Source organism: Malania oleifera, chromosome 3, assembly GCF_029873635.1.
Source record: "Malania oleifera isolate guangnan ecotype guangnan chromosome 3, ASM2987363v1, whole genome shotgun sequence".
NCBI lineage: Eukaryota > Viridiplantae > Streptophyta > Magnoliopsida > Santalales > Ximeniaceae > Malania > Malania oleifera.
The window spans coordinates 16,506,984-16,532,055 of record NC_080419.1 but is presented as its reverse complement, the minus strand read 5'-3'; the positions used below and the strand labels follow the sequence as shown (position 1 = coordinate 16,532,055).

The 25,072-nt window shown below is 35.9% G+C and overlaps 1 protein-coding gene across 1 annotated transcript; it reads left to right on the top strand.

The window, feature by feature from the left end:
• The first annotated feature begins 587 nt into the window (after positions 1–587).
• LOC131150237 (uncharacterized protein At5g19025-like) lies at positions 588–13,677 on the top strand. Its single transcript, XM_058100842.1, has 2 exons — positions 588–1,361; positions 13,286–13,677. Exons 1-2 carry the CDS (start codon positions 688–690, stop codon positions 13,326–13,328), a joined length of 717 nt encoding a protein of 238 aa, XP_057956825.1. The 5' UTR covers positions 588–687; the 3' UTR covers positions 13,329–13,677.
• Positions 13,678–25,072: the final 11,395 nt, after the last annotated feature.

Sequence of the window (25,072 nt, the reverse complement as noted above, 5' to 3'; positions counted from 1 at the left end):
TTGTACTTGACTCATACAAAGTCAAACCAAATTCATTGTAATTTCATGCCGCACAGTAGACTTTTTTCATCAGAGTTAGTCCAAAAGACTGTTGTATTCGAACCCAATAACCCTATTTTTTTTTTTCAAGAATTGGGCAATATGGGACTTTCAACTTTTATTCTCGTATGAATTATTCTATTGAATAGCAAGACTTCATACGCTAAAAATAGGAAAATTGAACACGCGCACAAATACAGGTGTTTGGCGTAATATTTTTTTCAAATAAATAATTTACAACTAAATTTACTCCTTTGAAAATAAAATTCTAATTGATAACTATTAACTTGGTAATATTTTTTAATTAGATGTTAAGAAATCTTAGGGGAGTTACTGCATTAATTTTTTTTTTTAAAAAAATAACCAATTAATTGACATGCCAAACACTTGTTTTTATGAGTTTATCGTCACCATAGTATAATAGACTTCGTTAAAACAGAAAAAAGGAATAACTTTTCCACTGCGCCTGAAGGCGCGTGGCGCGTGGGGCGCTAATGCGATAGTCAGTCACTAAACGTGCGCAGCTGGCTTCGAACAGAGCTAACATGCGCACCCCTGCTTTCCCTTCCACTCCCCCAAAGCCCACATACCTTTCACCACCTTACATACGCTCTGATAACTTCACTCCCTTCTTGCAAATCCACTAACATGCGCCCTCACCTTCTCTCCTCCATCACCACCACCGCCGCCGCCGCCGCCGACGTCAACACCTTCTCCGCCGCAGGTGCCATGCCTCCGTCATCACCCTCTCCCAAGTCCAGAAAACCTTCTTCGAACTCCACCTCGAATTCCAGCCTCTGCAAGCACTCTCCGTCCGCCACACTCGACCTCCTCATCCTCATCCTCGTTCTATTCTCCGGCTCCTTCCTTCTCACCTCCTACTTCTCCTACATCTTCCACTCCCTCTCTCTCCTCCTCCCGTCTCTCATTCTCTCCCATTCCGACTCCTTCCGCGACTCTCCCCTTCCTTACATTCTAGGGTTTCTGATCTTCTTCACAATTTTGATTGTGGCAGTCGAGATCTGCTGCGGTTACAGGTCGAGGAAGTGCGATAATCCCGCCTGCAAGGGTTTGAAGAAGGCTTTGGAGTTTGATTTGCAGCTGCAGACCGAGGATTGCTTGAAATCGGCATCGAAGGAGATCGATAGGTTGCCTTGGAAGGGCGGGAACGAGGCCAATCCCGATTACGAGTGTTTGAGGGCGGAGCTCAGGAAGATGGCTCCGCCTAATGGTCGGGCCATCTTGCTGTTTCGCGCGCGGTGCGGATGCCCTGTCGCCAAGCTCGAAGGGTGGGGCCCCAAGCGCGGTCGGCGACACAAGAAGTGAGTGACATTTTTCATTTGCCATTACGTGCACTGCTTTCTTTGTTGTTTGTTTCATTGTTGTGCGAGTATTCATGTGACATTGTTTTTTTAGCTAATTATGCCCCTCATTCAATTTTCATTTGTTTATGGTTCAATTGAACTTTGTTTTTATTCTTTTTATTTTTTATTTTTTTTGTGGAAAATATATGTGAATGCATTTACTTAAATGCATCTCTTCTACCTTGGTTTGCTAATGCAAAAATAGGAGCATGCATCTGAGTCTGGGTTTATGTCAAATTGGATGAATGTGACTGCAGGTTGATCCTTAAACTGCGCGCGTGCGTGTATGTATATGCATTTTTTGTTATTAAAACACATGTTTGTTACCATTCTCAGTGTTGAACGTATATCCCCTCTTGAGAGCAATGGTTTAAGATTGTGTTATTGCTGATGCAGAACTTGTGACCTCGCTATCCTGCCTATTTTCATTATAAAATTGATTCCCATCCCCCTCCCTTTTTTATTTTTATTTTTATCATTGCATGGTGATTTGTCTTCTGCTATTCCTCATTTGCTTCCACCACCCCCCCCCCCCCGGCGCGGCGGGGGCGGGGGCGGGGGCGCAGTTGAAAATAAAGGTGAGGTTTTAATGGCGGCAGTAGCACTTCATGGAGAAGGGGGCCAGCCAGTAGCTCTTCTCATTGTATAAGTGTTGGGGAGAATTCTTGGAATTTTGAGAAATTGAAGTTGATTTCAGGGTTTTATCCTTTGTATTTGGACAGTGCATCCTGCACCAAACAGGATCCCCACTAGGATTGATCCCTGGACCCTCCCACAAAGGAGGTCAGGTGACAAACAACAGTGTCCAAGTCTCAGTTCAAAATATAAATAGTTCTTGTTGGTTTTATGGTTTTTGAGAATGTTTGTGATTGCTTGTCGTCATTCCTTTATGTCTCCGACTCCTATGTTCTTTCATGGTTGGTTGATTTCAAAGTTATTTGGTAGCATGAAGACCGGTTTTATGAATGCCCAATTCATCAAGGTACATAGATTAGGTTCTTGGTGGATCAAGGAGATCGAATGAAGTTTTGGTTGGTTCCCTGGCGCAAGGTGACCCCTTTCGGCAGTTTTTTTGAGATATTATTGCTAGTGCAATTGGATGTTTTTTTAATGATTTTGAACGTGTTCTACTAGAGTTGGACATAGTGAGTTAGTTTTTATTCCAATTTTATTTGTGACTACGCGCATTAAAGAAAATTATTGGAAATGGGGTGTTGGTGGTTGTATAACTGGTTGTTAAAACTGATTTGGATTGTCGGATTGTATGACTCCTAGACCCTACTTTACTAAAATGATCCTGACCCTTTACAAAATTGCAAATTGGTGGGATTGGAGTAGAATCATAGTTGGATCTGTTTCAGTGGAATCGTAGTAGGATCATTGTAGAATGGTAAGATCCTAGAATACATTATATTTTTAGTATTTTACTGAATTAGTTGTACTACCCGCTTGGTCTTTTTCCTGCACAACCTAGAAAGTAAATTGGTTTTTCTAATATTAGAAAAATTATGAACTCAAAACTCTTTTTTAGCTTCATCTTCATTAGGTGATTCAAGTTGCAAATATCAATATGTAGGTTGAGGATGTATGCAGATTTTTAATCCACTAATGCATTTGATGAGAATAATGATGATGGTGACTAGGATTTTAATGAGAGGATGATCTCGGTGATGCCAAAGAAGTAAATGTGTCTTGGATGTTGGCATTAATGTTAAATGAGCTAGCTTGATTGTTTTACTTCTGTTATTTTTTGGCTCTTTTTAAAAAAAAAAAATAAAAAAATAAATAAATGTTCATGTTGTATGCTGGTTTGTTGACTGATTTGTCTTTAATTTTTTTTTTTTTTTTTTCCAATAAGCATGTATTCCTTTTTTCCATTATAAGCTTGATCAAGGAATGCTACAATTTGAGTGCTCGGTCTCTTTGTTACATAAGAGTTATACTATATGAGCTACTTGTTACTTGGGCACTTACCAGACATTTTTTTTTAATATTTATGATATTTAAATATATGGAAAATAACATAAAAATTGCATTTTTAATATTTATTTTGTATTTTTAAATCTTAAATCCCCAATCCAATGCTATGATTCAATTCTGCCAACCCTTCCAATGATCCCATGCAGGACCCAATTTTAACAGTCTTGGAAGAACTTATAGTTCCATTTCATATTTCAGTCCAGAATCTCACCTTTCTATGCAACTTGCAATCCTGACTTAAAAAATGGTATGAACATTCCCATTTCTGTGAAGATCACTGGCATAACTTTCACGCTTCTGTGAAGATCAGTGGAATCTTCCATTTGCCAGTTAATTATGCAATTCTTATGAAGTCAATATTTTGCAGCTATTGAAAAATAGAACTATGCAGGGTGATTATTGGAGATTTTTTGGGGTCTAACTTTCCTTCACATAACAATGTACGTTTGAGTCATTAAGCTTGTTCCTGATGAATATTCTCTCTTTCTTAGCAATGTGACATGAGACCATTGTTTGGAACAACTTTTGGAGAGGAGTTTATTTTGGTTGCATCCGTAACTTATTTTTTTGACCTTGGACATGTGAAGGAAAAATTTCCCATGCCTGGAAAGCAGATTTGTATATGGGTTTTAGTGGTCTGCCGGGGAGTAAAAAATAGATTGTGTTATTGAAAAAAACTGATCGACATTTGGTTAGGGTCATAATGGGTGAAGTTTGGGTAGAAACTTGGAGCAGGGGGTGGTGGTATTTATGCTGAAACTACGGTTTCAACCACTAGCTGGAATAGTATCTAGGTTTATTTGTGGGGCTTTGAGGTTTTAAGGTTGTGGACATGTGTTTGGGAGATTGTGGACTTTAACCTAGGGTCTTCTTGTTGGAGAAATTCAGAAATTAGGCATGAATCAAATATGAAATGAAGAGAGAATAAGAAGAGGAGAATAGAAAAGCAGAAAGATGGAAGAGACTAGAAGATAATAGAACCTCGTAAATCTCCTAGGTTTTGTGAGAAATCCATCTCAACCATCAAATCCACATGGGAAAATGGAAACACCAATAGAAACTCTTGCAGACACCAAAGTTACTAATCCTCCATTCTTAGTTGGACTTGTTATGCTTGGGAAGCGAGTAAACTCTAAGACCAACCTATGACTTGGCTTAAAAGCAAATGACTTTACAAGTAAATTCATGTAGGAGCTTTACAATATTATATATGTTTGGGAGATTATGGGCTTTAATCTAGGGTCTTCTTGTTGGAGAACTTACGGTCTTCCTGTTGGAGAACTTGAGAATTAGGCATGATCAAATATGAAATGAAGAGAGAATATAAAGAGGAGAAGAGAAAAGCAGAAAGATAGAAGAGACCAGAAGATAATAGAACCTCGGAAATCTCCTAGGTTTTGTGAAAAATCCATTCTCAGCCATGAAATCCACGTGGAAAAATGAAAATACCAATAGATACTCTTGTAGTCACCAGAGTTGCTGATCATCCACTCTTAGTTGGACTTGTTTTGCTTGGGAAGCAAGGAACTTCTAGGCCAACCTATGGCTTTGCTTAAAAGCAAATGACTTGACTAGTAAATTCGCTTAGGAGTTTTACAATATTATATCCTATAAATGCCCATGAAAATAACTCACAATTATCAAAATTACAGTCATGCCACCTATAAAGCTGATGAATTATGATAATGTCCCTAAGATCTATCGTTCCAAAAATGCCAAACAGCAACATTAAAAATGACGTATTGCCCTTAAAATTTGCATTTATGATCCTCTTTTTTTTAAAATATTACATATTGAGTTTCTTTAATGTTCTTAATTTTCTTTTTGTGAGAAATTATTATTATTCTAGAAATATTTTTCCTTAAGGCCCTGTTTGGAACTTGGAAAATCGTAAGAAAAGGAAAGGAAATATGAAAGAATCCACTTTTTCATGTTTGGTTATCAAGGAAAGTAAGAAAGAAAACAAAAAATATACCAAATCAATGAATAAACATATGATTTTATGAATCATTTACATTTGTTTTTTCTTAATTTTTAACCATTTTTAAAACAAAATTTCATTTTTAGTAGTATTTGATATAGAGGGAAATTATTGTGGAAAATGAGTTTCCTTTCCTTTTCTTTTTCTAACCAAAATCCTTAATCCAAGGTTCCAAACAAACCCTAAAAGTTTTTTGGCCATTTTAGGAGGAGTGATAAAAGAAAAATAAAACTTGATATTCAAGAATTTTTAGTAGGTTCCTCAAGTCTATTATGCAAGTTGGAGCAGAAACTAAAGAAGTAATGCATAGAGCTGAAGCAAGTTGGGTAAATGAAGTGCCTGGGGTATTTTGCATGATTGTAGAATACCTTTAGAAGTAAAAGAAAACTTCAGGTATTCTATATTGGTTGGAATTTTGAGCCCCTAAGAAACAAAATATCCAAAAAATAAAGGTTGCAAAAATGAAATTGTTACGAGGGATGGGTGATATAACTTTAAAGAAGAAATGGACACATTCATGGTAACATAGTTGTAGCTTTGATGGAAGATAAGATAAAGGAAGGGAAGGGCGATTAAGATAGTTTGGGCCCTTGAAACATAGACCAAATAATGCATTAATGAGGAGGGGAGAGGTAACTGTTGTTTGAGGGGTAGTAAGGATTTGACAATAGTCCCATTTTTAAAGTATTCTGTCCAAGATTATGCAGAATGGTAGAAAATGATTCATGCAGCCAACCTCACCAAGTGGGACTTGAGGCTTGGTGGTGTTGTATAATGAAACTACTTTATTTTTAACTTTTAGCCCTTTCCTCTAATTTCATTTGGTTGAAATGAGTTTGTTTTTATTTACTTTCATATATTTTATAATTTTGATGTAATTTTTACTATTTTATGTTTAAGCATATATATTTGTATTTTTTTTTTGTCTTTTTACTTCATGCAATGCTATAATTATGAATCCGATCTATGATTGTTGGGGACCTGTGCTGAATCCTTATTTAGCTTTGATGGGTGGTTTTGGGCAAAGTAGCTTGAAGCTCACATTCTCGATACCCTTCTTTGTTTCAAATTCAGCCTTCAACAGATTTTTATCTTTGCTTATATTAAGGCATAAAACTGGTCAACCAGGGTTTGTGTGTAGTGGTGTGAAGTTAAGCTAAGCTGAAGAATGTATGAGGATAAGAAATCCTCCCAACTAAAGCAAAATAGAAAAGGAAAACAAAAGCAAAAAAGGAAAAAGCAGCAACCAAATGAAGATTCCCACTTTGAAGGCTAAAAATACAACCCAATCCCAAACCTAATCGATTGATGAAGTTGAAAGTCAACCTAGCAGAAAAGCAGAACAGTTTTGGCACTTTAGGTTCTCCTTTATCCTGTTCCTTGTGTGATTTATGCATTTCTAGTTCCATATATTTAAAATGCTAGAGGCATGGCACACTTGATGCATGTGTAGGACTGAAACCTGTGTTGAATTTTCTATTAATTTTCTGTTTCAGAATGTTTAGTTGAATTTGATAGTGATTGTTTTATTTGGAATGGTAAGGCTCTTCAGTGTGAAGACGTGTGGATGTCGCACTTAGTTTCAGGAAATAGCCTTTTAACTGATTTGGCCTGTCATTTGTGTGCTCATTGGCTTTCAAAACTAATACTTCCACATTTTTATAAATGGGAATCCATAACATGCTCTTAAGGCTATATTAGTAATTCAGTGTATGCATCCTGAGGAATTTCTCTGTAATATGATTGTTGAAAACATACCCGATGCCATTTAAATTCTGATTATCTCATATTGTTACTTCACATTGCTTGAATTTAGTTTTGTCAGTAAATGCTAGACCCTTAGGTGGTTCAAACTCAGTTGAATTGTTAGCACAGCACTGAGTTTGGATTATGACCTTTGTCTACTTCTGTGCTAATTGTGTTACATTGATGCAATATGCAAAGCAGATATAAAAATATAAAAATAATTTCACATTGTAGGGTTATTTTAAGTACATAATATCTTTAAGAATCTAAAGGGTGAGCCTTGTACCAATGAAAGGACACTGGTTCAAGTCACAGAAACAATGTGTCCAAATATGGAGAGGTAAGGCTATGTGCATCATGCCCTTTGTAGACCCCTGATATGGAGGGAGAGCCTTTAGCATTGGATGTTGAAATGTCTTTTAGAATCTATGTACAGTACTTAGGAATAGTAGTTAAACAGTAACTTATTTAGTTTTATAGAATATTTCTTTTCTTGTTTTCTAGGTTTTAAAAGGCCCTTTTATATTTTCTCCATAATGGAATTTATAGAATTTTTATTTGTGGTCTTATCCAAACTTGATAGAGCATCAGTTCTGCATCATTCTGATTCAGGCATTTGGGTATTATGCCATATTGTTGGCTTTTTTTATGTCATTAGCAAATATTTTATTTGCCATAAAACCTAAGGCAGTTTATGCCAAAATGTGTGAGCTCACATACTGGTGAGGAATAAAGGTCTGGTCATGTACTATCAACATTGTTTGGAAGGACAATTCTTATCTTGATTATATCTTTTTTGATAAAGGAATGTACCTTCTGATTAAACATTGAATACACCCATGAAAATGCCAAAACATGAAAAATGATGTAAAGTTAGGATGAGGGCATAAGGTCACCCCGCCCTTTTTTCCCTCAGTAAATAATGTTAATAAGCAAAGGGAAATGTTGTTGTGAAAGGCATGCTGAGCTTATGAAATTGGCCTGCTATCTTGCTTGACTTTCTTATGGTTTCCAACATAGTTACCAGAAAATGCTAACACCCTAGTGAACCACATATTGGTGTGAATGTTTTGAAACCAGGTACATTTTCGTTCTGGAATGCCAAATCCAATGATCCAAAGTTTTAGTTCAATATTTTTCACATAACATACTTTTTTGTTTAGGTAAGAGTGAGCGGAGAATCATGACATTTTAATTCTATTTCTGTCATTATTATTCTATTCCACAACAGAAAATCTCTTCTAGATTATAAACAGCTCAACATCCTCTCCAAAATATACAAGCGCCTTAACAAATTTTTCACCAGTATATCTAATTACGTATACCCTTAACGTTCAACATTTTTGGGCATGTGCTGTATTGTGATCCCGTTTTTGTTCTCGTTCCTGTCCCATGAACTAGAACGTTCCACATTCTAGGCAACATTGATTTCCAAATGCGTTCGTTTTTTTTTTCAATTATTTAAAAAAACATTTTCTTGTATTTGTCATTTAATCACCCCGGTATTTTATAGCCTTTTTTGTGTTGGCATGTTATATGCTGATTTCCTTAGAACTTGTATCCGTATTGATGCATTTGCATGTTTATATAAACAACTATAGGCATACACATGTAAATGATTTTTATTTTATTATCCGCTTTACTTCTTTTTCAGTAATACTGGCTTGCGCCTGTTAGCTGGTGTGACCATTAGTTAAGGGTGAAAAGTCATGGACATAATTTACAAATGAATTCATTAGGTTGAACAAAGTGTCTGGGTGAGGAGAGTTAAATCTTGACTCAGGGGTGGAGAGTACAGTTAGTACTTGCATTTTAAAGAGTTAGCTTATCTATGTCCTCGATGTTCTGCTAACGTGAATAATGATTGAAGAAAAAGGTTAATGATGGGGCGCACAACTCGTCTGAGAGTGAGTTGTTAGTATGTATGGTAACTAGCCAAGAGCTTAATGAGCGCTGATCTGGTCGTAGATCTGTCTTCTTTCTCTTTTTTGGGTTATGTTCCAATTGTTAGATAGCCATTGAGGTTGCCTGAAAATCAAAAATAATATTGGCTCAATCTCTGGTGTATTATATTAAAAAATTAGTCAACTGAGTTGTTTGTTTTTGTCCACTGGCACACTGGTTCCTAAAATGCACATCCTTGATGAGTAAGTGAATACGTATAAGATCGGCTCCTGATCCCTGTTTGAATCTTTAAGATATTTTTTGGAATCTAGTATGCACTCCAGTCAAAAGTGTTTTTTTGAGGCTGGCAGCATACATTCCAAATACTATAAAGTTCTAATATAATATTTGCAAGAACAGTTGTTAAAATTGATTGACACGCTGGTCAAATTGTTTGATTTGACTTGATTCACCGTCAAAATGATTCGAATCTTACGTCTGAATCAAATATATGAGAGAATTGAGGCTGATTCAATTGATTCTCAAGGGAATCAGTTGATCATTGATTCAATTCAGTTCAGCTGGGTCACTGGCTGGATCTTTTCGGATCTAGTGAGGGCCCCCAGTTAAGAATTCAAAGATGCTGCATTTTAAGTCTCTCTTTCTCTCTGGGCATAGAAGCCTCCGTATGCCTTTCAGATACTTTTCAGTCTCCAAAAGAAGACACAATTCTTCACCTGCTGTTTCATATTTTTGAGGAGGCTGGATTTTGTGCTCTTCATTCCATGTTTTTGGGACTTTCTTATTCTGTCATTCAAGTAGTTACCTTCATTTCTCTAAGTCTTGGGACTTGTCTTGTTTTTCCGCTGAAGACTTGAAGTAGTTGCTCTTTAACACAGTAGTGCTGGTCAGCTGCAGCCTCGAGGTGGCTTTGAAATTTTAGAGACTTCTCAGTTTACCTATTTATTTGTTTCAATGTTTTAAAATGCGAAGGCGTAAGGTGAGGCGTTTTACCCTCCACGAGTCGAGGCGTAAGCCTTAAGGTGTAAGTATCTTGGGAGAGTATTTTTTTAAATAATTAATAAATAAAATCAATTCATATATAGTAAAAAAATGAGAAAAAAATTGGAATAATGGAGAAAAAAATAAAAACATAATTTTTAAATATCATATAGGTCAAAACATTACAAAAAGAAGAGAAAAAGCCAAATTAAAGCATCGCAATGTCTCATCATCCAAGATTCTAACTTCTAAGAATCAAAAGCAGCTGCAGCGAACAAAACTTGTGAGAGTGAGAGTTGGATACTCGAAGCAGAGAGGTTGTAGCGGGTCACGAAGAGAAATGAGAGGCTGTAGAGGGTCGCTGGAGAGAGACGAGTGGCTGGAGAAGTCTTCGAAGCCAGACCCTAGCTTGGAAAGAGACCAGAACTCTGAAGGGGTCGTCTGAGAGAGACGATACCTCGGAAGCAGTCGACGACTTGTCGGAGAGAGGCGAGAAGCTAAAGGAGTCTTCGAAGCCAGGCCCTAGCTTGGAAAGAGACGAGAGCTCCGAAGGGGTTGTCAGAGAGAGACGATACCTCAGAAGCAGTTGACAATTCATCGGAGAGAGGCGAGAAGCTAGAGGAATCTTTGAAGCTAGACCCTAGCTTGGGAAGAGACGAGAGCTTTGAAGGGGTCGTCAGAGAGAGATGATATCTTGGAAGCAGTCAACGACTCGTTGGAGAGAGACGAGAAGGTGGAGGTGTCGTCAGAAAGATTTCGAAGCTTTGGAAGAAAGAAGCTTGATTGAGAGAGGGGGTTTTTGACGCTTGTCAAAGCCCTATCAACTTGTTAGTATTTTTTTTTAAGCGTCAAAACCCTATCAACTTGTTAGTTTTTTTTTTTTACTCGGGTGCTCCCAAAAGGTGTACGCATTCCTAGTTGAGGCGTAGAAGGCGCAATTTTTTCCTTGAGGAGTACACATTTGAGGCTTTATGCCTTAGGGCGTTTTATGCCCAAAATGAGGCACGCCTCACGTACGCCTTTTAAAACATTGATTTGTTTTCTATTTTTTTATTAGTCTTTCTTAGGCTACATTAGTTTTGTGGAATGTCTATTCCTAGGAGTATAATGGGGCATTGTATGGAGGTTTGATAGCTTACAGAAGTAAAAAAAAAATATTGTCTTCTATAAGCAAATGACAATTTAAAAATGTTAATCTGAAACATTGAATGAACAAGGAATGATTATTCCTAAATTTCACCATGTGAACATCTATCCTATTTCATGGTAGATTGTTCCATTGAACAATAAAAACATTTACGTGAGTGACTTTCTTGTAAATTATTATATCCCTGTACAATTTTTATTTTCTATCACATTTCATTTCATTCCATGAACAAAATGTATCTTGGTTTTTCATTAGTTTTTCTTGCTTTCTAGTTCTTAGAGAAAGTATGCCTATAAAATATGATTTTTCAGTTAAACTCCACAAAGTTCAGGTTTTTTGTCAGTTGGCTTTTTGTTCACTCATTTCTTTTTTTTTTTTTAAAGTCCAGTAGTCCATTTTGTACACAATCCAATGACGTGTCTATCTTTTGTTGCATCTTAATACTTTTAAGCCTGAATATATATTGTATCAAATATATATTTGTTTGGTCATGAATTTTCAGTTATATATGTAGTTTCTGTCATTTACGTTTGAGGTGAAATGATCATGGCGGGACTTATGCCATCACTTGCTTTAAAGACAATCACCATTACTATTAGAAACATGATTGAACAATATTTCTTAAAATGTTTCATTTTCAACATATTTTGTTTGCTTTACAAGTATACTTGTCTTCTAGGATTTTGTACTAAATGTTTTGGTTTGATATGTTTTTGGTTACCAATTCCTAAAATTGGGTTTTGGTTCATGATTTGAATCTCAATTTGACAAGGAGAGGGTTACTGTTATAGTGCACATATAATTGGACATTTGCAACCCCTTGTAGGGCTTATATTTCTGAACTGGGGTACATCTCTTCCTACAACTGTCATTATATTGCTAATACCACCACAAAGAATAGCAAATGGTGCTATCCTGGCCCCATCTGCAACCACCCCCAGCCTCTATCACCCCCAAGCACCCGGAAAAAAAAGAAAGAAAAAGAACTGCTGCGAATTTGCTTTTTGGATGGAATTCTGAAAATGGGGTTGGGAGGAGAATCTTAAAATAGAGTTACTTTATTATATAGTTTAGATGCGAAATTGTCTCTTTCCAAGTTATTAAATGTTTGTTTTTATTAAAGCAGTTTCCTTACATTTTGTCTTGGGTAGGGGTTGAATTGGAAATGAGGCAAGGAGGAGGATCTTAAAATTGAGTGTTACTTTATTACATAGTTTGGATGTGTCTAAATTATTAAAACGTTGTTCTTGTCAAGCATGTTCCTTACAAGCACAGTGGTCCTTCCGCAGCTAGTATAACAAAGAATGTATTTGAACCAGGATAAGCACTGGCAACCTGAGCTCATTACAGTTGATCTTTGTGATTTCAGCTCTCCTCCTAATTTAGTTTGGTTTGGTCCTCTGCCTGGTCCATTATCATTCCAGTAGTGGTGGCACGTTATTCTGCCCCTTGCCATCTGCTACTGCTAACCACCTCAGTAGCAGGAAGTTCCATTTGATTCTTGTCATGCCTTGGCCCTTGGAAAGTGGGTTTAGGAAGTTACAAACTGGTTTCTGAGCATTCTCATTACCATGGTTTCATATTTTACACAATGGCTTTACACTTGTCTACAACCTAGAGCTATGGTCACTCTCCTGTTTGTCCAATATAGCAATTTATATTGGATAAAGTCCAAATACCCCCCAGGTTTTCTGAATAATGCATCCCTGAAGTTTCTGAAAACTACCAAAATACACCCTGGAGTGATTTGTAGGATGGAAAAAATAACTTTGAGTGGAGAAGTAGCTGTCCTCATCTGGGGCCCACATTGATGTCTTGGTTTCATTTTCATCCAAGAATTGTCCCAAGTTTTGTGGATCACTCATTCGCTTCTCGTAAGTTTGTTGCAAGTGTGCTATAGAGTGCATGTGACTTTTTTGGCTCCATGTTGAAATATCCACCTACATCTATATTGTGTACATTGTTTAGCTTTAGCGACAAGCAAGATAAACCATGTAGTTTTGTGAATGCTTTGCGACCAATGAGTAGTTTTGTGATGAACAAGTCGATTCTGTGTAGATTTTTGGTTTTCGTTTCTTTCTTTTCTTGCTGGATACTCTGTATAGATGACTTTACAATTTTCAATTGCAATGTTATTTGCAGGAGTCTGGCCTATGTGGCTCATAATGGAGCAGATCATCGCTGACTGCTGCTGCTGGTTCTGCCGTTGGGTTCAACTCGTTTCTCCATTTTTATCTTTTTTTGTTTTTTTTTTTGTTTTTTCTTTAAATATAAAAAATTCTTGAATATCGGATGCTCTTCATCTTCTTCCCAGAAAACATTACTTGATCAGAACTTTTTTTTTTTTTTTTTGGGGCCTATAATCCTACAGTCTGGCGGCAGATCTAATCTCCTAATATATTAAGTAGGAGGACATTTCCTGTATCCACATTATGATGTGAGGAGGTCTCCCCTCTTTTTGTGGAAGGGCATTTTACGCATTTTTAATGCCAATAAATATAATTAAGTAGCAAGTGGATGTTCTTTGCTTATTATAATCAGCTTCAATCTTTAGCCATTTTTAACTCTTTATTCGCTTTGGAATTTAACTCACCCTATGTTTGAATAGGCCTTAGGCCTTAGATTTGGACTTTTATGGTGTTTAGGTAAAATATAATATAAAATTGTATTAAAATTTGTTCAAATCTATCTCAAACTCAAATCTAAGATTTGAAAGCTATGCTTTATGTTGCTTTAAATTTGAAGTATGTAAATTTTAATTAAAATTAGTATAAAATAGTATTGAATTTTGTTTAAATCTATACAAATTCAAATTTGAATGTGGGAGGATGAATTTTGAAATTTAAATTTAGATTTGTGTGGGTTTGAAGAAAAATTAATATAATTATACACTATTTTAATTAAATTTGAATTTTATGCTCTCAAATATGAATAAAAAATTAATGTTAGTAATATAACGAGGATGATAAGAAGCCACGAGCCTCACAAGATGGGATTGACTATATGAATCTATTGAATCTATTTTTGTCAATACATGTGGTTGAAGGCATTTTTCTTGGCTCATTAGTGTTAGTAATCACTAAATAATAATAATAATAATAATAATAATAGTAAATACAACAACAATATAGGCTATAGGTTTTAGTTTTAATTATCTAATTATTTTGTTAGCATTACTGAGCTGAAGGGAATTTTGTTGAAATTTGGATCAAATGTGTTATTACCTTTCATCGATTTCATCTCAGTATAACGAGGATCGACACCTCCTACCATATAAAGTCTCATATGGTGCTATCTCAATACTGGTTTGATAGCTGTTATTATAAGCAAACTTGATCGGTGACATATATTAGATCCAATTACCCCCGAAGTCCAGCACACATGCTTGCAGCATATCCTCCAGTATTTGTACCATTCTTTTCGTCTGACCATCTGTCTAAGGATAAAATGTTGTACTAAATGTCAACTGAGAACCCATGGCCATTTGCAAATTCTTCCAAAACTGTGATGTGAACCATGAGTCTCTATCCGATATAATGGATACTGCCACGCCATGTAGTCTAGGAGGTATCTCATGTATGTACAACTCTCCCAATCTGCTCAAGGAATAGTTAATTTTGATGGGAAGAAAATGGACAGTCTTCGTTAATCGGTACACAACCACCCAGATGACGTCTTATCCATGCAATGCCAGTGGTAATCTTGTAATAAAATCCATAGAAATATATTCTTACTTCCACTCAGGAATGTAGAGTGGCTGCAATTGTCCCACCGGTCTCTGGTGTTCAACTTTTATTTACTGGCTCGTCAAACACTGCTTTACGTACTCAGCTATCTCTTTCTTCATATTGCTCCACCAAAAGGATTCCCGAAGATTTCTGTACATTTTAGTGCTTCCTAGGTGCACTGTATACAAGGATCGATGCACCTTCTCTAAGATGGTTCTTTTAATTTCAGCATTTGCAGGTACACACACTCTGGTACAAAACCTCAGAGCGTCGTCATCAAAAATATTAAAATCGGCTCTTTGCATCACCACTATTGACATGGAGGCATTTCCTGATTTCTGACTCAAGGCGTCAGCTACCACGTTTGCTTTCTCTAGGTGGTAACTGATGGTACAATTGTAATCTTTAATTAACCCCAACCATCTCCTCTGCCTCATATTCAACTCTTTTTGTGTGAATAAATATTTCAAACTCTTATGATCTGTAAAGATCTCACATTTCCCACCATACAGATAATGCCTCCATATCTTTAAGGCATACACCACTGCAGCCAACTTTAAATCATGCGTCTGATAGTTCTTTTCATATTCCTTGAGTTGCCGAGAAGCATATGCCACAACTTTTCCTTGCTGCATCAATACACACCCAAGTCCTCTTAGAGACACAACATTGTAGATCACATAATCTCCATCCCTTGATGGGATGGTCAAAACTGGTGCGGTGGCAAGTCGCTACTTCAACTCCTGAAAGCTCTGCTCACATTCATCGGTCCACTCAAATTTTACATTTTTCCTCGTTAGCCATGTTAGAGGACCTGATAATCTAGAAAAATCCTCTACAAACCATCGGTAGTATCCCGCTAGACCCAAGAAACTTCAAATCTCTTGAACATTCCTCGGTCTGGTTTAATTCATCACCGCTTCTATCTTTCTCGGATCTACCAAAATACCATCCCCGGAGATCACATGTCTAAGGAACATAACTTCCCTCAGCCAAAATTCACATTTCTTAAACTTAGCGCACAACTTCTTTTCTCTCAAATCCTATAGCACCATCATTAGATGATCTTCGTGCTCCTCAAAACTCTTTGATACACCAGAATATCATCAATGAAAATAACAACAAACTGGTCCAAATACTAGTGGAATACCCGTTTCATTAGGTCCATAAACGCTATTGGTGCATTGGTTAATCCAAAGGGTATAACCAAAAACTCGTAGTGGTCATACTTGGTTAGGAAGGCTGTCTTCGGAATATCTTCTGCTTTAATTTTTACATGATGGTATCTTGACCGAAGATCAATCTTAGAGTAGACCCGGGTTCCCTGGAATTGATAAAATAAATCATCAATACGGGGAAGAGGATACTTGTTTGTCGTGACGTCCCAAACCCACTATCACTGGTGGGTGCGGTTGCGAACTAGAAAAAATGGCTGCGAACTAGAAAAAAGGGTGAATTTTGAAAAGAATATTTTCGTGGAAAACATGGTGTGATGGAGTCATCACTAACCTTTTAAAGTGTGGTAGAACACTTGAGTACTACCTAATTAAGGGTAGAATTGGTCTGCATTGCCAAAGTCGGGATCGAGAGTATGGTTACGCAAGGGGAAGGTATTAGCACCCCCTACACACCCGTTCTTACGAACGGTACCAGATTAATCGAAAATTATCCCTTAAACTAATCATAATATGCCTTTAAGATTTCTCCTTTCCAAAAATAAAAAAAATGAAAATATTATATAGGTATTCCCTCATAACCGAGACATATCGTATTTCAAAGAGTTCATGCCTCCCTTTGAAATCATCGGGATGAAAAATCGAGAAAATAGTTTACAAAAATACACTCCCACGGTTTTGAAATCTTTGTAGAATTTCTAAGTGAAAGGTAATATATTTCGAGAGGTTTTAGAACTTCAAAGAGTGTCAAAAATGATCCTTATCTTCAAAAATATTTTTCTTGATTTTTCTTCCATTTTTTTGAAATTTTCATAATTTTCTTGAATTTTTGAAATAACACAAAGACAATTAAGCAAAAACAAGTCAAAAACAACACAATTTTTATAAATGAGTTGAAGCTTTCAAAAGGGCATTGGGCCCAAACCTGGGTTCAGATCAATGGGTTGGGGTCAAATGGCTAGGGGTTTGGATCTCTATTCGGGTATAGGTTCGAGTATGGGTCTAAATCCGGATTCAAACCTAAGGCACTTGCACTCACACTTATTCACAACACAATTTACAATTTGAAAAGATAGTAAATGGCAAGTTTGAATAGATGTACCTTAGGTCTTCCCCTCCTCTAGTCTTTTCCTTCTTCTTTCTATATCTGGCTAGATGTCGGGTGGGGAACCAGCTCCTCGGTTCTGAATTCTAGACTCGGAAGAGGATGACACCTTGGGGTGTCTTCTATTTTCTACTCAGGGTGGTGTGCTTAGAGAGCAATCCTGATCGCTCTGTATTCTACAGAGCTTTTTGAATCTTGGCGACACCCTCTCTGGCTCTCTATTTTGCACAAATCTCTCCCTAATTCTACAAAGTTACTCTATTATTTTCTTTTTTTTCTCTCAATTTCTGCAGGGTGCTTCTGCGCTCTCTACTATGTCTATTTACAGTGCTGGGGCTCCCTATTTATAAGGAGCCTATGGGTGCATTTTGGCGCCAATTAATAGTCTTGCCCTCCACCTGGTAGGGAATAATTCCTTCTAACAAACTCACTTGTGATTTCCTTTTTATGATTTTGTGAATTTCTGGCTAACTAACTTTTATTCTTCTTTTCTGTGTGCAGGTGAATTGGAGCCCCATGTTGTAGCACTGGAATTTTGGCTAGGTGGTGGCCCAAGAATGGTGGGCGCAAGATCTTTCTTTTTGCTTTTTGTATTTTGCATTTTTTATTTGTTTTTATTTTTTTGTATTTTGTATACTGATGTATGTACCCCCCGACTTTTCTTTCCTACAACTTCTATTTGTACACCTTATTGGTGTTTTGTATTTTATTTCCTGGTACTTACCTGTTGTAATTTTTATTTGTAACTTCTTATTTCACATTCCCTATACGTGCACACGTGCACCTTCCCCCCTTTAATGAATTTTAATTTTGGCTTCATGAGTTGACCATCTTTGAATCACCAACAAAACAGTGAATATGACTTGAACAACCCAATATGACCTGTCCTAAAATTAAGACCCAATTTCAAAAATAGTTAAAGATTTTGGAAGTTCAATTCCAACTTTGAAAATTCCCGGACTCGTGGAAACTTAAAGGGCTCGATTAACTAAACAAGTTCTTAGGCTTTGAAATTAAAATTGAAACTTAGAGGATAAGTCCTAAACTTATTATGAAGAACACTGACTTTGGAATTAAAGGACCACACTCGATCTATTACGAGGACTCTAAACCAATTTTTTTGGGTTTTGAAATTAAAATCCTAGACTTATTACAAAGAAAATTGATTTCTAAACTATTTTTTTTTGGATTTTGAGATTAAAATTGAAAAATTTGAGAATAAGACCTAGACTTATCATGGAGAACAATAATTCTAAAATTAAAGTGAAATGAAGAATAGCTTCCCAAGAGGGGGGGTGAATTGGAAATCTTTTAATTTTATTTGATTTTTAAGTTTTCTAATTTTAATAACCCAGCAAAATACAATATATATAACAACACTTAAGAAAACCGGAATTTAAAATAATAATTCAATCAACGTAATCAATCAATCAATAACACTTAGGCTTCCATCGCTTTCCCTGTAACCTTTTATTCTTCACTTTACTTGATTAAAGATTTCCGCAAATTAATCAACGTACTCCCCTTTTGGGTTTCCGCAAAAGATTAATCAAAACGTACTTTCTATTGATCAAGAACTTAATTTAAATCCTGCAACCTGCACTCATAAATTTTATAACAAAAGTGAATAAAGTACGTAAATTAAAGTAGGGAGAAGTAGACAAGAGTTTTTACGAGGTTCGGCTTCAACACAGCCTACGTCCTCGCCTTTGGCAAAAACACCAAAGGATTTCACTATCTCAGTTCCTTTACCTGGTGGAACAATACCAACTTACAATGCACTCCTTCAATTAGGCTAGAGCCCACCTCTCCAAATAACAACCCCTTATTTGGTTCAACGATTCAACAACTCAGAATCGTTTAAGAAAGATAACGAAGAATATGTGTACAAAAGAAAACTCTCACAGTAGAGTGAATTAATACACCAATCAGCTCACTTTATACCTCAAAGTAATTTAAATATAAGAAATTTCAAGCTCAATTACTTGGTATAGATTATCAAATAATTTTCCAAAGAAGATAAAAATTTTGATCGTTGGAAAACTTAATTTCAGAATGTAAATCGATTTCAGATCAGAGAGTTTATCTTAAAAGAATTTCAGATCCTTTGAAAATAAAATTTTGAATACTTGAAGATTAGTTGATCTAAAACCTTTAAAAAAAAACTTACTTTGATCTAAAAGCTTTGAATATCTCTGGATCAGAAAAGTTGTTGAAAAGCACTTGATCTGGAAACTTTAGAGGATTTCTCAATTTCAAAATTCTTTTGAATATTTCATCAAAGTTCTTTCTCTCTTTCTTTGTACTTTCTTTTCTCTAATTTAAAATGTTTGAGATTAGAACTATTTATAGAGTTTTTTTGAAATCATCCATTACTCCCAAGGATTTCTAAAATTCATTTCCAAATATTTTGAAATAAATATGTTTAAAAGCATGGTTTAAAAAATCTTCTCTTTTTAAGCCCTTTTTATTTATAAAAAAAATACCTTTTAGAGTATATATGTTTTAAAAAATATTTTTTATTTTCCAAATATTTTGAAATAAATATGTTTAAAAACTTCATTATTTCAAAAAAAATTTCTTTTCTTAAACCCTTTCTTTTTATGGATTTAAGAAATATTCTTTTGAGTATATATATATATATATATAAAAACATATTTTTGAATTTTTATGAGCTTCAAATTTCTTTATACTTAAGATTTACTTTGAAGTACTTACATTTGAGAATATCCTTAAAAGTATAATCTAGTCTTCAAAACTTGTTCTTCCACCATCTTTGTAGTTGCATTCTTTCCTTTGAGCTTTTCACAATATGACTTCATTCTTCATGCTTTTTGTAATCCATGAACTTTCTTAAACACTTGAGCTCTGTTATTTTCCTGAACACTTTTACTTGAAACATATTAAATATATCATTTGATTTGTTATCATCAAAATAAGAATTGTAAGCCTTATTAGGCCAACATAAAGGACCTTAAAGCCCAGCCTACAATGAATTTGGAAACTACAGGCCTCAACTAAGGAAAATTGGTTTTGAAATTAGCTAAATTTGAGATACTCAACTTAAAAGGACTCAATTTTCAAGCTCCTAAGACTCAAACCCTAATACCTAAGGGGAATTGATTTTGGATGTAACGTCCTACTTAACTAATCATATAATAGAACATAATAAATAAAATAGTCAACCCGAACCTGTGGGTAGCGAGGACACCTGTCATACATAGAGGAACCTAGGCAGCAATAAATGTAAACCATCAACCTCATTCCCACAAAATACATAATACCAGAGTTAACTATAATCTCAAACATTGTATTTACATACAATCTCCAAAAAAATACAAAAAATATACTCATATCTAGGGACCTACAAAACATGAATTTCCCGCCCCTAGATCAAAACTTACCCTCCTAACGAGGTAGTACCACTTTATCTCAACGACGACCTCGATCCGCCTGTCTTTCTGGCTTCCTTGAAAATCGTTTAATGTTCGAGGGTGAGACACTTCTCAGTAAGGGAAAATAAACTAAATACAGTTATGTGGCAACATGAATACTTAATGATAATATAGATATATAGTACAATCTTTATACCAGAAAACATTCATCATTTAATAATTGCAAAAACGTATACTTTCATATTTCTATAAATCATATTAATCATAACTGTCTGGTATAGCTAATAATACTGAAAACATACCCAGGATGAATAGCTAGCTGGTGTCATGTATTACCCCCCATGACGAGTTGTACAGCCCAAAGGCGGGACCCGACAATGGCTAACCGATCACTGCTGAGTCAAAAATGTCTGGAAGTACGATGGGTCTGCCACACCCTGATTTGGACTGCCAGGTTGACGTCTACAACTCTACATTGAAAGCCACATCGACTATCCATCTCACACCCCTTTGTGGAGTAGTTAGCACTAATCTGAACATAGAAATCTGATCTATATAGCTACGGTCCTGTGCTCCTGAACTGAACTAAATTAACATCCGAGTTCTGATAACATATGATACATGATAATATAGCATTTAACATAAATGGATTGATAACATTTTCTATAATTTCATAAATACGGCCTCGCGCCAAACATTTCATAAATACGACCTCGCGCCGAAATCATATGTAAAACACAGCCTCGCACCGGCTATCAATCATGGCCTTGCGCCGAATATCTCATACATATCATTATGAATAATAAATGAATTATCATGTATTTTCAACATCATTATATACTATATTATTTCATATTCGTGAAAACATGCTTTACTCATAAAATTGTCATATCATAATACTTTTCATGAAAAATAATATTCATGCCACGCATAACTGAGTAAATTCGTACATTTCATTCTAAAATTACATTTCCTGTATAACAGTAGTATTTTCCCAAATAAGCATTTTTTTAATAATATTCAAATATAATACATGCTTTACTGAAAATTAATTTATTGATAAATAATAATAATACGCGTGGAAAATAACTGTTTTAGTTTATTCCCTTACTTGACACTGGAAAGAAACCCCCTAAAATTTCTAGTCCTACACTCGGAGGGTTCCCCGTTCAACTCCCTGAAAACAATAACTCCCATAACTAAACTTCAGTATTTTCACGTGAGTATCATTTCCTATAACTGCGAAAAGATCAAATTTTGAATAAAAAGTCATACATCAACGTAGGGATGAATTTCAACTTGCTTCCACCAACGATCCTGTAACGACCCAAAAAATAAATAAAAAATAAATAAATAAATAATAATAAATTATTATTATTAATTAATTAATTATTATTAAGAAAATTAATTAAATTAAGAAATTTGAGGATTGTGGATATATATATATATATATGTATATTTAATTATATATATATATATATATATAAGTATATATGTAAGTAATATGTATAAGTATATATAAGTATATATATATATAAGTATATGATAAGGTTAAAGAAAGGATAAAGGAAAAAAAGAAAAAAGAAAAAGAAAACTTAGTGCGTAAGTTTTCCTGCTGGAACAAAACAGTAGGAAAGAAGAAATTCCTTCTCACGTGTAGATAAGAAAGGAAAGAAAGGAAGAGAAAGAAAAAAATTAAATATATTCTCTCACTCTCCACTCCTCTTCTTTTTATGATTTCGCGATCGATTTTCGTCCAATTGTAAATGCGAAGATACCACCGAACTCCATTCTTCATCACCGACATATCTATTGAAGTGGATTTGTCGTAGGAGTAACGTGGGCATATCTCATGGGGTAAGCTAAATTCTCATTTTTATCTCAATTTTTCCTAAATTTTAAACCAAATAGACGATCGGACACCACCACGAGAATCTAGGGATGATTCTCTACAAGTCTAGCAGAGTGAAATTCTCGTGGGGTTATTGTAGAAATAGTCCAAAATTAGGATAAATGTGTTATTTAGAAATTAATTATTATTTAATTATTATAAATTAGGAAATGTTAAAATAATATTTTATTGGGGCTGATTTGATTGAATCAGGGTTCAGGTGAGCGTCGCGGGTATAAGTTTGGGAGCCCTACAAGCATAATTCAGGGAATCAGGTAAGGGGGAATAAAATTATATCAGTATTTTATTAAGGTGAATCGATTATTTACGAGCATATGAAATTTATTATTTATCTATATGATTTTCAGAATAGCCTGATTATTGGAAAATGATGATTTAGTTTAAGATTATATTTTGGATAATTATTTATGATATTAAATTCGTGTGACATGAGAGTAATTTTCCTAATAAATTGAATATGAATTACTGTGGTATTTGGATTTGCATGTGGGGGTGTTTGAAATGATTATGAAATGATGAATGAGTTGTTATGTTTGACTCTTGTGTGGAAATGTATTGATCTGTGGGGATACTGTGTGGAAATGTATTGATCTTTTGGATTACTGTGTGAGAATGTATTAATCTGTTGGATTCCTGTGTGGAAATGATTTAATGCGTTTGTGTGAACTAACTGTGTGGTTATTCGTATGCATCTCAATATAACGTTGGCATGAGGAGGTTGTTATATTACCTATATATAAATGATGATGTGACGTTGGCAGGTCGAGGAGCTCGTCGTATTGTTATTTATATGGGGTAGGACATTGGCAGGTCGAGGAGCTTGTTCTACTGATGTATGACGGGTAGGTCATGGTGTTGGATACTGGTGAATAATGGCGCCTGTGTAGGCCATGTTATATATCCTGTGTGGGTAGTGGTTCCTGTGTGGGCCACGTTATATCCTGTGTGGATAATGGCGTCTATGTGAGCCATGTTATACACCCTGTGTGGGTAGTGGTGCCTGTGTGGGCCACGTTATATCATGTGTGGATAATGGCACCTGTGTGGGCCATGTTATGTACCCTGTGTGGTTAGTGATACCTGTGTGGGCCACGTGTAGATAAGAAGTACGTAGGTACCTGTGTGGGCCACGTACTGACATGTACATAGTTGCTCTGTGTGGGCCACGTACTGAGGACATTGGAAGATGAAGTATGAGATGCATGATTCCTGTGTGGATGTGTTGTGCGCATGTGAATTTAATTATAGCATAAAAATAATAGCATAGCATATTGTGAATGCATGTGTGTGCATGCGGCAAGGTAAACATACCACCAGGGGCTTGCTGAGAAAGGCAAGTGCTCTGCTAGGTAGTTTCTTGGTATTAGTGCAAAGGGATGCTACTTGTATGGGCGGGTAGACATCCCGATCCTCAAAAACCTTCGCCTTTAAAATAATAAAGATGTGTGTACTGGCGGCGAGGTAATACTTCACCTAAGGGCTTACTGAGTAAAGTGAGTGCTTTAGTAGGTAGTTTTTAGTACCAGAGCAGAGGGAAGCTACTTGTATGGGCGGGTAATCTTCCCTATCCTTGGGGACTTTCACCTACATAAAAATTATGTACTTGTGCATATTGAATGTGTGTGTGATATTGGATGTCGGGAATGTTATTAATGGTACATTTTCTCAGTTGTTATTGATATTATATGAGAAGCAGTTTATTTTGATATGTAAATATTAAAACTCAATTGTCACACACTATTATAATTTATTCCACCCTTACTGAGAAGTGTCTCACCCTAATGGATTAACAATTTTTCAAGTTCTTCTGGAGACTGGGTTTGAAGGCTTAGGCTGAGATTGTTTGTGGTAGTTTCTTTTTGGGATATTGTGAGATATTGATATATATATAGATATATTTGTATGGAATTACGTTTTAAATGCTGGTTGTGGATACAGATATTTGGATGTTGTAGTGTTGGTTTTTGGTTGTTATATAGAACTCTGGTATTTTATTTGAGGTTATTTATTCATGTGCTGCTACGTGTATGTTAATTATGGTATCAGATACAGGTGATTGGAACACGTGGCACTTGGGCCCCACTTGGCGGGTCGGGGTGTCACAGATCCGCTCCAGCAGATTTGGAGAGAACTTCCCTGAGAGCATCGTGGTGGCCTCCGATCGTCGATCCGACGACTAACGGGACCAAAATCGAAAAGAGAAGAGGGTGGAACCGTAGGGAGAGGAGAGAGAGAGAGTTTCTGTGAATTTTGTGCGTAAAAATTTGAGTTTTAGCTATTTATAGGGCCGGATTCATCGACAAGACATGTTACCTCATCGACGAGTCCTATAGAAAGTTCATTGACGAACCTGCACCCTCGTCGACGAATTTCAGACTTCCAAAAAATCCTCTCTCGGTATCTTTTCGTCGATGAAACTTGTCTTCGTCGATGAGGCCCTTTTGTACCCTCGTCGACGAATCCCCTGTGTTCATCGATGAGGACCTGATAAATTTTCCTGGTCATTGCATCCCAAAGTGCAATGTCATCGACGGACGCTAAGTCGGCTGCCTCCTTCTGTTACTATTTCCATTTCTCTCCCTCTTTATTATTTAAATACCATTATTTTTCGGGT